This window comes from Eublepharis macularius, chromosome 2 (genome assembly GCF_028583425.1).
Source record: "Eublepharis macularius isolate TG4126 chromosome 2, MPM_Emac_v1.0, whole genome shotgun sequence".
NCBI lineage: Eukaryota > Metazoa > Chordata > Lepidosauria > Squamata > Eublepharidae > Eublepharis > Eublepharis macularius.
In genome coordinates, this window is record NC_072791.1 from 153,995,408 (window position 1) to 154,008,665 (window position 13,258).

At 42.1% G+C, this 13,258-nt stretch overlaps 1 protein-coding gene across 2 annotated transcripts; it reads right to left on the reverse strand.

Moving 5' to 3' along the window:
• Window positions 1-2,065: 2,065 nt before the first annotated feature.
• STK16 (serine/threonine kinase 16) lies at window positions 2,066-9,218 on the reverse strand. 2 transcript variants are annotated; one of them, XM_054971708.1, is made up of 8 exons: window positions 9,137-9,218; window positions 7,206-7,318; window positions 5,033-5,252; window positions 4,393-4,526; window positions 3,988-4,108; window positions 2,991-3,086; window positions 2,720-2,841; window positions 2,066-2,638 (listed from the first exon to the last, which is right to left on the reverse strand). In XM_054971708.1, the coding sequence occupies exons 2-8, from the start codon at window positions 7,289-7,291 to the stop codon at window positions 2,500-2,502; spliced, it is 918 nt and encodes a 305-aa protein (XP_054827683.1). In that variant the 5' UTR covers window positions 7,292-7,318; window positions 9,137-9,218; the 3' UTR covers window positions 2,066-2,499. The 2 variants fall into 2 exon arrangements, with proteins under 2 accessions (XP_054827683.1, XP_054827682.1); XM_054971707.1 differs by lacking the exon at window positions 9,137-9,218 and adding an exon at window positions 8,868-9,080.
• Window positions 9,219-13,258: the final 4,040 nt, after the last annotated feature.

Genomic DNA, 13,258 nt, shown 5'->3' on the forward strand with positions numbered 1-13,258 from the left:
TTTGAGGGATCCACCAGAACAGTGGGGGCATCTCAAGAGTGCACAGCAAACTGCTGGAAGAAGGGGAAGGCAGGGAAACACTTAGTCTTGCACTAAAAAAGTAGTTTATCTACTACTGAGAACATGGGCCTACGCTGCAAAAACATACATCAGTACCAAAATAATGTGTTCAGTGCTAATGAAACAATGCAGTATATATTTTTTCCCCTTTGAAAAGATTCAGTGGAAAGCAGATACATTTTTGGAAGCAGTTTGTAAGCTGCTACTAAATATTGGTACCCTCTCCCTTTCTCCAAAATGCTGGTCGATTTAGCTGACACCAAGTAAAGTGTGACTTCAGTGGTGCGCAGCGAGTTTCATGCACAAATGGATTTGATTCGAAGTTTACTTCAGTGTCCTATTTTTTTGAGTTGGTTTGCTCAAGTGGCTTATAGGAGACAGCCTCCAAGCTCTGCTGAGACACAATCCAGGCTGAAACTTGCTTAGGTTCAACTATGTTAATATTTTGGTCCTCAGTAGGGGTAAAGGTAAAGGTAGTCCACTGTGCAAGCACCAAGTCATTACTGACCCATGGGGGGGACGTCGCATCACAACGTTTTCTTGGCAGACTTTTTACGGGGTGGTTTGCCATTGTCTTCCCCAGTCATCTACACTTTCCTCCCAGGAAACTGGGTACTCATTTTACCGACCTCGGAAGGATGGAAGGCCGAGTCAACCTTGAGCCAGCTACCTGAACCCAGCTTCCGCCAGGATCGAACTCAGGTTGTGAGCAGAGCTTGGGCTGCAGTACTGCAGCTTACCACTCTGTGCCACGGGGGTCTTTCAGTAGGGGTAGGCTTCCTATAACCAAAACCACCATCACACAGCACAACATGCTGAGCTGCTGCTGTAAGACTTTCATCTGTGCCATTCATGAAGAGTTCAGGTTTATGGCTAAGGATATGTAAGAGATGGACAATTAAGCCTGGATCTGCAGAAAGCTCACTTATCCTGGAGTTCTTCCCTTTCCTTTGCTCCAGCCCCTGCCATCCCTCTTCAGTGTCCAGATGTGATTACTGTGTTTCCTTGCTCAATCTGCACTGCATGTTTGTTTGAATTTCTTTATAGTCTGCATTTCTGGTTGCTTTGTTTAGGTGGGGAGCTTAGATGGGGCTTATAAATGAGAAGTTCCCTTTGAGGTTAATTAGAGGAGTCTGCATGAGATAGAAGACCCTTAGGAGGAAGGTGAACTGAATAACAAGTGTTAGTTTCCATCTTGTCAAAGTTGCTACTTCCTGGCATTTCACAAGAGCTGTCAGCAGCAGAAGAGGAAGAAAGGCTACACCCAGCTTGATGTACTGGCCCCAAGTCAGGCTTACCAAGGCCTTTGTAAACAAAGCCCAATCCTGTACCTGCCAGGAAACTTGTCTCCCCCCCCTTCACCCCCCCTCTCCCCCCCCATTCACCCCACCCTTTCTGGTGTGCGTACATAGGCAACCTCTCAGTGGACATACCAGTCTGAGATACTTCCATTTCCTCTATTCAAACTCTCACTGCAATGAGGGGGAGCAGCAAAAGTAGCAAGTTTTTTTAACTTTGGGGGCTTGTTCTGAGACTCCTTTTTCCCTACAAGTACTTCGTATATATTAACCCTGAGCCTAATACAGCTCTGTGCTTGCTAATATAGGATGACATACTTCAGTAATCAGATTTTGTGCTGTATATACACAGAAGCTAACACAACACGTTAATTATTCTATGAATATTAAGTACAAACTTTTCAAAAGTTAAACTTCCAAGTTGACCATTAGAAGCTCTAAGAGATTTACTGTTTAACCCTCCACAGGATTGGCAGATGACAAACGCAGTGATGGGAAAAAAATTTCTTAATTTATACAGACTTTAGAACTCAGCTCTTCTAGGCACAAAAACTGGAAGAGCTACCTGCTACAGGTAAGGCAGGAACCAAACGAGGACTGGGTGCTGAGAAATAATGGAAAGGCAACTCCATAGCTGTATTGTTTCTCTCTGCCCTCCTGTGTGCTGCTGTTTTGTGATCTCTCTCAGGATGACGAGTTGACGTAGCTATGTTGTAAAGACTTTAATCAGTACAGAGGCATTGAACATTTGCCTATGCCAAAAGGAATAGGGCGCAAGTCAGTTGTCCATCAGGATGCTGTACTTGAATTAAAAAAAACATGCTGGGTATCTTTTCTCCCCACCTTCTTTCCATTGCCAGAGTCCCAAGGTACCTTGGCAATCTTCCCAAACATACCAAACATCTAGGGCACTATAGAATGACAATGACAGGAGAGCTCCAAGCAAGTCCCAAACAGTAAAAGGTCCAAGAAAGAGGTGGCCTGCTGTGGGGAGTTTCTGAGGGAAGGAAACAGGTAGAAGACAGATTCTCCTGCCCCACCACACAATATGGTCTTATTAAATCTTTCCTTTAAACTCTTGTGCCATCCCACATGAGCAGCAACTCTTCTGCTGACCATCTTCACCACCCATTCTGTGGGCTTAGATACGTGTTGTGTCCTGTCCAGAGGGAGTTGGCTGTATTGCTTCAAGCTGACAGATGACGTTAGCAATGTATGGGCGCTCCTGGGGATTTACCACCATTGTAGAAGAGAGGAGATGTTCCAAGGCAGGCGAGTACCTGAAACTTGAGGTGCTTAGCATCAACTCCTCCGTGGATTAAGGGCATCTACAACCCACAGTGCTCCCTTCCCCAGCTTACCTGGTATTCTGAGGCACAATGAGGTGGTTTTGCACAGCCAAGGCCACACTATCACCCTTTTGGAAGATCATGTCATAAGGCCCCTCTCCAAACATCATGCAGTACAGAATGCAGCCTAAGGACTAACATGTAAAGTGAGAGAGAGTAGAGCAGAGGGCTAGCCCCAGAATAGAAATATATACCAGCAGCATGAAGGCAGGACCTTCCAACCCCTTTCTGCATGGATACAAAGAGGACTGTATATCCCACTTCAAAACTTGCTGGTCCTTACCCAGATGTCAGTACGTTCATCAATAATGCATTCTCTCTCAACAGTGAACAGCTCTGGTGCTCGGTATGAGATAGTGCAACGTTGGGCAGCCCAGTCCTGTGAAATGGGGGCGGGGGGGGGGGGGGAAGACAGAATCTTGAGTCTCCCATGGAATGCCAGAAGAGTGAGTCTTTAGTCCTAATTCTGAAATGTTCCTATAACTGTTACAGGATGTTAAGCAACAGTGCCACAAAAAAACAATGTAGGAAAAGCAACCTTAAAGGGAAAAGGGTAGGAGAGACCCAAACAGGCCTATCAGAAACAGTAAGAAATCTCAGGTTCCTTCCTTGCTCACAGGTCTGTCAGTTTAGTAATAGTAATATTCTAGAGACTTGAAATTATGGTTTGCATTGCAACTTGATAATAAAGTCCTATCTTCCAAAGAGATGCCCCTTTTTTCTTTCTTAGGAGTTAACTGCCTCTTGTTGAAACCCAAATAACACTACACAGAGACATTTAGAGGGAAGGGAAGAAGCTGCTGTAATTGGTTCCTTCTCTTGGAACTAGGCACCAAGTCTGCTTGGTATTTGAGATCCAACCTGTGCTTAAGGTATAATACTAATGTATAAAAGTGCCTTACATTAAGTAAGGCCATTTGTTTATCCAGCCCAATAGTGTCTTTGGCAGTATATCCCAAGTTTCATGCACAGCTTGTTCCCAGCCCTGACAGTCAAGATTCTTTGGAGAGCCATGCTTTTCCATGCAAAGCATGTGTCCTGTCACTGAGCTATTACCCCGCCCCTCTCTATTAAATATCCTCACATTTCAGAAAAGCTGCACAATGTTATATCCAACATGAGCAAGGCCTTCTACAAGCACAAACAAGAATCTACCACAGGAGAGGGAGGTGGGCTGAACTGCTGCTGTTATAATTAATGTACTTTTTCATTTTTGTTGGAACTCTTCTCCTGCTGTTATGATGCAGGGTTCTTATTTCTTTACAAGAGGTCACTTGTACCTGAATAACCATGGCCTGCCGGGAATTCAGCACCTCAATGCGTGCATGATTCATGGAACCCAGATCCATCAGCAATGGTTGGTCATCATCGTCCAGTAGCACATTTGTAGGTTTCAGATCTCTGGAAGAGGAAGGGTGGGCGACCTTGATTTACCCAATTCCAATTCCCTCCTGGGGTCTCTGCATGCTTTGAGTCAAACCTCAAGTTTTTTACTTGAGGTTGGACTTCCTCTATTAACACTGCCAGCGAGACTCAGTGCCAAACTGGGATTCTCTACCCTTGCAAACTCATCTTTGCCATGCCCTCAACACTGACATAGTCAGCCATCTCATCTCTATTCCCTCCCTTCTCAATACATACTTGATCTATTTTATCATGCAAACATCCCAAGCCCAGCATCTCACCTATGTGCATAGCCCTTGTTATGGATGGTCTGCAGGCCCCTGCAGATACCGTGAAGAATGGCAAGGATCCGCTCCTCAGGCATGAAGACGCCTTTATCTCTCAGAGCTTCAACCTCTTGCCAAAGAGTTCCTCTCTGTCAAGAGAAGCCTGGGTGACTGGGATTGCACATCAGGAAACGAAAAGACATATTGTCGAAGGCTTTCACGGCCGGAGAACGATGGCTGTTGTGGGTTTTCCGGGCTGTATTGCCGTGGTCTTGGCATTGTAGTTCCTGACGTTTCGCCAGCAGCTGTGGCTGGCATCTTCAGAGGTGTAGCACCAAAAGATCTCTGTCTTTTGGTGCTACACCTCTGAAGATGCCAGCCACAGCTGCTGGCGAAACGTCAGGAACTACAATGCCAAGACCACGGCAATACAGCCCGGAAAACCCACAACAGCCAAACGAAAAGACAGTCTACTGGTAGATCTTACCATCTGTTACCATTTACCAGAGGCAGATTTATTATATGAGGGAGGCACAGGCCATGCAAGCCCCCTGGCCTGCCATTATCAGAGATGTGAAAAGGGGTAGTTTTCTTATATGTTGCATCCATCATTATCTTACATAGGGTTGATGCCACCACCTTCCCAAGCACTCACCTTAAGGTAGGGCAACAAGAGCCAGGCCTCATGTTTGGATCCCCTCTCCACCATGGCATGTGCACACAGGGGCAGAATGTTGGGATGGTCGAAGAGCAAGTGCATATCCACCTCATGCATGGCGTCCTGACGATCATCTTTGTCATGGCATATGATGCGTTTGAGTGCATAGAAATGCCCGTCGTGCAACCCTTCTACAAGGTCCACATAGCTAAAACCACTGCGTGGGATGAAGGGAATGTCAAAAGCAAAATGGACAACTCAACAAGGAAAGAATTATTTCAATGGAAACATACAGAATCCAGACAGCTTACTTTCCCAATCCCTATCTTCCCAATGAGGCAGTTAACTGACAAAACATCATAAAAATGTATAACTAAAACAAAAACTAAAGAACACATTAAATGCACACAAAACTTTAAAACACAGGGCAAGAAGGAACATAAATGTTACGGAACAAGGGCATGTCTCCCCTCTGCCCCTTAACAGAACTTTCACAAATAGCTTGTCACAAACCCTTGTTTGTTATTGGCACTGTTAACTGAACATTAGGCCTGAGTTGTTGTTTTAATTTTCAAATTTGCAAACCGGTACAAATGTTTTACTGTTTCAGCAACGTTCTTACTGATACATCCTTGAGAAAGGCAATTATGAATAAATGGAAAATGCCCAGAACTAAATCCTAGAATGAGCAGAACAAATAGATCACAGGTTTGCCACAATTAATTATCTAGGAAATTCATTCTAAGCTCAGAAGTGCTTAACATTACGCCTTCTAAGGGAACAAATTAAATGGTTTTAATGCAGTCATATGAGTTTCACATAACTGGCCCTATATAAGAGAGCCGCACCCCTGAATATCTCAGACTTGGGCTGCATGAGACTATCTACTCTTTTTCAAAGAGCTTTGGTGAGACTCTTAGACACATGTTTTATCTTCTAAATTTAAGAAAGGATAAGAGATGACTTGTACGTTTTTCTATTTCAAATTTCTCAGACATGCAAGTTTTTTAGCATTGTATTCTTTGGTATTTAATAAATTCAAGAGTTGATTAGATTGATTTTAAATAAAAAATCTTAAATGATAACATGGAATGATTTGGGCTAGGTTACAAGGTTTTCACTTGACATCCAGAATAAACAAACTTCTGACTTCTCTTCAGTCAGAGGGCTTTTAGCCTGTGAAGAGAGAGGCGATGAGAGAGCTTGGTCTCCTCAGCCCAGTGGTTTAGTGGTTAATGTATTGCTTTAGAACAGACAAAGAGACTGTCAGTTTCCACTTCCCTCTTTTAAAAGGAATGCGTTTGCACCTGGCATAAAACTCTCTGTAACAAGCTCAACAAGATACTGCAATTTAAAATGCCTGTCAATAACCAGGGAATTCAGCCTTGCACTGAATATGTCTAATCTATTGGGGATGATGACTGCAGGACAAACCACCACAGATCCCTAGAGCCTCCTGATGTTTCTTTGGAAACATTTACCACTGTCAGATGCTTGTAACTGTCAAATAAGAGATGCTGGGCTGCAAATACAGTTTGTATGGCAGCTCAGTATGTTTTAGGTATCTAAAAGTTGACCTAAAGAGGAAAGAGTTACTATGGGAAGATGAGCAGCAGGAAGTTCAAGCTGCAGCCAAGCCAGGCTTTGGTAATGAATGACTCTGCAAGGGAATGAGTTGACCAGGCCAGTTGTGCATCATCCTCTGTGGAAGGATCTGTAGCTCAATCCTATGAATAGTACTGAGTTAAGTGGGGCAGCAAGAAGAGGACTGCAACTGCAAGAGAATTTTGATCAGGCGTATTTTGGGAATGGTTTCCATAGAGGGAATGTTTCCTGCACAGTGGGCAGAACTAGATGATCCCTGAATTATCTTTTATTTACTACACTTTATTTATACCCCGCTTTTCCTCCCATTGGGACCTAAAGTGGCACACAGCATTCTCCTCCATTTTATCCTCACAACAACCCTGTGAGGTAGGTTGAGTTGAGTGTCTGTGACTGACCCAAGGTCATCAAGTGTGATTCCACGGCAGAGCAGGGATTCAAACCTGGGTCACCCAGATCCTAGTCTTAACACTTTAACCACTATTCCACACTGGTATACCAACTCTGTCATTTACAAACAAAGCTCAATGTGCAAGACAACGTGCAAACCCAACAGCATACTCACCCCTCCCCAAGCCTATGGATTAAAAGGTAACGTTTGTTATTGATGGTGACTGTTCCCCTGGAGCAGGTACACAGGGCGTGGCCCATGATGGTTGCTTCAACATCATTTAGGCCCTACAGAGGACAAGAGAGCAAACTGCAGAAACACAGCTATGCAAGGGACTAAAATGCAAATTAGTCCAACCCTTTTCTCCCAAATATAGGACTAACCATCAACTTCCCCATACCAACATAAGAACATAAAAAAGCCCAGCTGAATCAGACCACAATCTAGTTCACCATCCTGTTTTACATAGCGGCCAACCAGTTGCCCTGGAGGGATGACAAACAAGGTACAGAGATCAATGCCTTCCCCTAATAACATCTCTTAGCTCTGCTATTCAGAAGTTGGGTTGAGTGTCTGTGACTGACCCAAGGTCACCCAGTGAGATTCCATGGCAGAGTAGGGATTCAAACCTGGGTCTAACACTTTAACTGCTATACCACACTGGTATACCAACTCAGGATGTGGAGGCTGACTAAAGACCTTGGTTTCCTCAATCACTACAGGTGCTAACGTCTCAGCATGACCCATGGTTTACAGGTGTCAATTAATTCAGTTGTATCTTTACATGATCTCTGTACTGCCCTACTGAATCAGCTTGACAGGTCTCACACTGAAATTTCCATAATCAGATTATATACGTTAATCCTACCTTGCCTGTCTATTGACAATAGGGAGTGGTTCTCACCCATTTGAAACGGGTTTGATTTCTCTTTGATTGGTTCTTGTTTTACACTAGTCTCCACATGTAACTTTCACCCCAACCCCTTTCCTGCCGTTCCAACTGTATGTAAGTATAGATTTAGCTGCTTCAGGTGGATATTCTCCATGCATCTGATGAAGTCAGCTCTGATTCAGAAAATCTTATGCTTGAGCAAAATTTGAGGTGCCACCCAAAACAATCAACGAAAGCAGTTTAAAAGACAGCATGAATATTGACACTGGCAGAACAAAGATTCTAGTTTTGGGTTCAGCTAAGTTAATCAAGCCACAAGAAAAGACAATCTCTTCACTGTCACTAGTAAGCCTGCTGATGGAGGAGGGGTATGGATTTGTTTTCAACAAATATGACAATCAGTCACATGATTAAACAAATAACGTTGTAAAAACAAAGAGAAAGGTTGTATGTTGATGGGGGATAGAACATGACTTCAGGCACCTCAAATCTTATTGTAACCCTTCATGCCCCAGAGGACTAGGAAGGGGAAAGCTGTTATTCATCTGAGCCTGAAAAAGAGTGAGATAATGAGTGAGACAATCACTATCCACTCCCAGAACAGATTTATTATGTTGCAACTTTTCTACAGTGGATTATGATTTGCAATTTAGAGGTGTCTTGTTTACAATTTAAAAAACTTAACATTATTTTTTTTAAAAAAAAGCCAGTACAGCAACATTTCTGCCAGCTTCCCAGCTATATTGTATGCTTCTTTGTAAATTAAACGCTGGTAAACGCTGGTGCTGGTAATTTGAATCAAGGGTCCCAAAGGACGCACCCATCCACCCAAGTCGGCAAGCACAACTCATTATACAAAGAGCAAATCGCAGCTCTCCCGCTACACCAAAAGATGCTCCTGGGGGAAGAGGTTTGTTATCAACCTTCTCCCTTGCATAGCTTACTTTGAGAAAAGCGGGAGAGACCTCCCTGACATTCCAGGTGTATAGGCATCTAGAGGAATGCACTCTGCACACGCTCAGTGCACCATCGCTTGCAACGTTACGTTCCGCGTTTCCCCGAGCTGAACTCCGACACTCAAGTTAGATTCTGGGGCTGAACCCCAGGTCAAATGGACAGGGAAATGGGAAAGCCCTGCCACGAGAAGCCCTAAAGCCTACGCCCACCTCAAGTGGCTTGAGGCAAGAAGAGAGCATGCTATAGCCCCGCCTACCTGCAGAGAGAGGCGAAGGTGGGAGGGGAAAGCACCCACCCAGTCCCAATCTCGACCAGGCGCGCGAAGGCTTCCTAAGGAGCTTCACCGCGACAAAAACCCTGAAACGTCATTATTCCGCGCCGCTTGCGTAGCCTCAGCGCTCGTAACCGCAGAAGGTTGCCTAGCAACGAAAGGGGAGAAAGTGGAAAAGGCGACTAGGAGACGGGAAAGAAATAAATAGGGAAGAGAATGCATGGAGGCGTGGGTGGAATGAAAACAAGCGAAGAACAAAATGTCTTCGTTTAAAGGATTGGGCTAGGCTGAGTCTGGGTTGAGGGAGAGTTAATTGACTCTGCTTGTATGCCTATTTATTTATTGCATGCAAAATGTTATGTACTACATCTCCAACAAAGCGGTGGAGGCGGCTACAACAATCGATGACGTTTAGAATCACGAGAGGAGGAAGCCTGATTGAACTGCACTCTTCCCTCGCTGGTATCAATGGCAGTTTTGGATGTCTTGGTGGGGGCAGTTGCACATCAGGTTAGCACAAATATGGCCAGGAATATAGAGAAATTGTTGCTGGTTTTGACTGAAAAGACCATGAAGGCAAGAAACACAGTTGGCCCGGTCTTTCAACTAAACATGCCAAACAGAGTCCAGAAGCCCCAAACAGAACAGCTGTGGAGAGGGACAAGGAATGAAGGAGTAATAGACTAATATGGCCTTAAATTAAAAATAGTATAATAAATATCAACAGGTACAAAACATGTGTGGGCCAGGTGTGAGAAGCTTTTGAGAATGACAATGTACAACTAAATATAAAATTGAAGGTATAGTTCAAAGATTGGGTACATTGATTAAGGTCCAACAGTTTAATCATATATTTGAGAAAATTATAATCACTATTTTGATATTCTTTATTATGATAGAAAGTAGCAAAAATAAAGATAACTTTGTATGGTATTTGAAGTTATAAGACAGTTAGCCAAGAATGTGAGTCCTGTCAGTTGAGACAGCTAGTCATGGTTGGAAGATGATTTTGAAAACTCATCTGGAACATTTTCTTTGGAGATGCTCCTTGCCTGTAACCTGCTTACTTTTGATATGCCATTTTAATGGGCATATTAATGATCAAAGTAAAATCAATGGATGTTGTTATATTATTTAAGTTAATCTATAGTAAAAGTGTAAATAATTTTTAATAAAAATATAAAATGGAGGGAAGATTCTCTCATAATATTGTACTTGTGTACTTCTTGCCAATAGGCTAGTCATCTGTTACAGGAAACAAACTAGAAATCTAGAGCTTTTTAAGAGCATGCCTATATCTGAATCAAGCTGGACCAGAGTCAACCAAAACAAGGTGATGATGCCAGTGTTTGGAAGCTCAGAACTGTTCTTGCCCTGTAGACAGGTTGTTCTCCACCAAGACCAGCTTTTCAAAAAGTTTCCAGTGGTAGTACCTATACTGTGGAACTATTTTTTTAGATTAAATATTAATTCTCAACCTATAGTTCCTAAAACAATGTAAAATAGCAATTAAAAACAATCTTGCAGTAAAATAAAACCAGCAGTAAAAACAATCTGTCAGCTTAAAAACTTAGAACTCTAAAAGACCAGCAAAGCTATATAGTCAACAACAAAACCAACTGAAAAAAGTACAAAATATTATCAACTGAACAAATGAGAAACAAGGGAAATGAGGTAAAACAGCAAAAAGCCTTGGTGAAAAGGAAGGACGTGGGTGATGCCTAACATTGAATAGGCATAGGCTTGGCACCAGACGAACAGCTATGAGGACAGAATTCCAGATACAAGCCTATTTCCTCAGAACTAAGCCTTATTGAGTTCAGTGGGGGTTCTCCCTCCAAAAATGTACATATGATTATAGTTTCAGACATGGAGTTTTGTAGTGTCCCTGGCAGATCATCTTTGCTCAGTACAATTTACCTCAGAAGGTTGCTAGAAATATGTAGTGAAAACTGCAAGGCACCTTCAGTGTAATTATATGCAGTTACTGCCAGTGCTCCACAATGAATATGTATAAAGAACAAAAAGAGTTTCCATTTCCTGTATATGAATACGGAAAAGAGGCATTCTAGATACTGACCAGACACTTCTGGAGAATGGAACTGGAAGTTTCTCATTAATTACACCAATCAGTAACTCTGATGAGCTCCAAATTCCTTAGAACATCTTATCCCTATTGTGAGGTGGCACAGAATGTTGTGATGCCATGCCCTAGCATGGATGTTACATATACATCATCCTGTAGTTATGTAAGGAATTCCTACTGCTAAACAAACACAGTGACTATAAAGTCCCAACCCAGGCCCATTGAATTTCTACAGATGAGTTGCTGTAAGTTGGATATAGATCAAGACCAAGTGGACGCTTGCACTTTTTTAAAGCAAATGTTATTAATTTTAAAAATGACAATAGGAAAAAACAATATATAAAATTTAACATAATCATAAGAATAGTGTAACTATCATATAACGCTATACTATTTCTATCAAAATATATATTATATATATTCTAAAAATATATTTTAAAAATGGTAAATCATAGGTTTCCGTCTGTTGATTTTCTTTTACATATTTTAAAAGATAATAAATTACAGATTTCCTTCTGTTCATTTCTTTGAGGTTTAATGCCCAGTCCTGTACAGCTGATGCTGTCATTGGGCTTAAATGTTCATGCATCACCCACCCTAGTACCAAGTGACTCCTTTCATGCGAGTCTGAAAATTAATCAAAAATCTTGCATATATCTAGCTACAGTCAGTGATAAGAGTCTTTCAACCCGTTGATAGCATTATTTAACTACACTGTCCAATGTTTTGGACAAAGATAATAGGTATGGAAAACTGTAAAACTCTTAAATTTCAGCCTGATCCCTGAAAGATTGATTTCTTTGGGAATTTCCCTGCCTTATGGTTAATTCCTTTTGGAAAATTTACACAAACATCTGTATTTTGGCTTCCAAGATAAGTGTCATGAAGGCTATTGTAATTTGTATCTTGGTTGCTTTATTGCTTTTGATCTTAAATTTTCTTAAACTGAATGGTTTGAGTGTCATACTAAGATCTGGGATACCCAAGTCCAAATTCTTACTCTGCCATAAAAACTTGCTGGGTGAATATCCTGGACATATATCAAGTTATATTTCTGTTGAAATAATTTGGGCTTTTGCTTGCACACAGGATATGACTTATGTCTATATTGGGGTTGGAAATCAATTTTCTCCCAGTCAAATTGATAAAGACCCTGGAAGATCTGGATTTTCCTTGCAATGTGTGGCTGGGCCCATTTATGTCAGTTATTTCAAGCTATTTGCCCTGTAACAGTTTTCTGCCTTTACTAACTCCCTTCTTGTACCATAATACCCTCCAGATCAAATGGGATGATCTGTTGGGGTATGGGTGGATGGAGTTCTATCTTGGGCAAAGGGGGTGGAATGAATAGTTTTTCATTTCCTTTAATTTTTATTGGCTATAGTTTTGATTTCCTTTAGATTTCTTTTGTGGGGAGATCTGTGTCGCAGAGCACATCTTTGTGTAAAAACAACCCTAGTTCAATTGCTGTATTTCCAGCTAACTGGACATCAGATAGCAGACTTCAGCCTAAGGGACTGCCGCTCAAATAGTTCTGGGCTAGATGGACCAACAATCTGTCTCAGAATAAAGTAGCTCTATATATTCCATAGGAAAAGGGCCATGGCTCAGTGGAAGAGCATCTGCTTGGCATGTAGAAAGTCCCAGGTTCAAGGGACCTCATAGATGATGTGAAAGATCCTGGAGACCCAAAGCCAGTCTCACTAGATAATACTGACTTGGACTATAAGGCAGCCTCATGTGTGTGTGTGTTCAGTATGGACTCTTGACAGGGGTGATTAAAAAAAACCATGTTCATTCTGGTTTTGTGTGCTGTAATTCCTGTTAACGCAGGCAGAGAATTCATAGAGGAATAGGAGTAGAACTGTTGGGTAAATTGTGGGAAATCATACTTTGTTTGGGTTAGTTGCAGCAGTGATGTTTTTTTTTTAAATCCACATAGTACAGGAGACTAAACAAGAGTAATCTCGCCGCATTCCTCAGAGAGAAAATAAATACAGGTTCATGATGGAGATCATGCT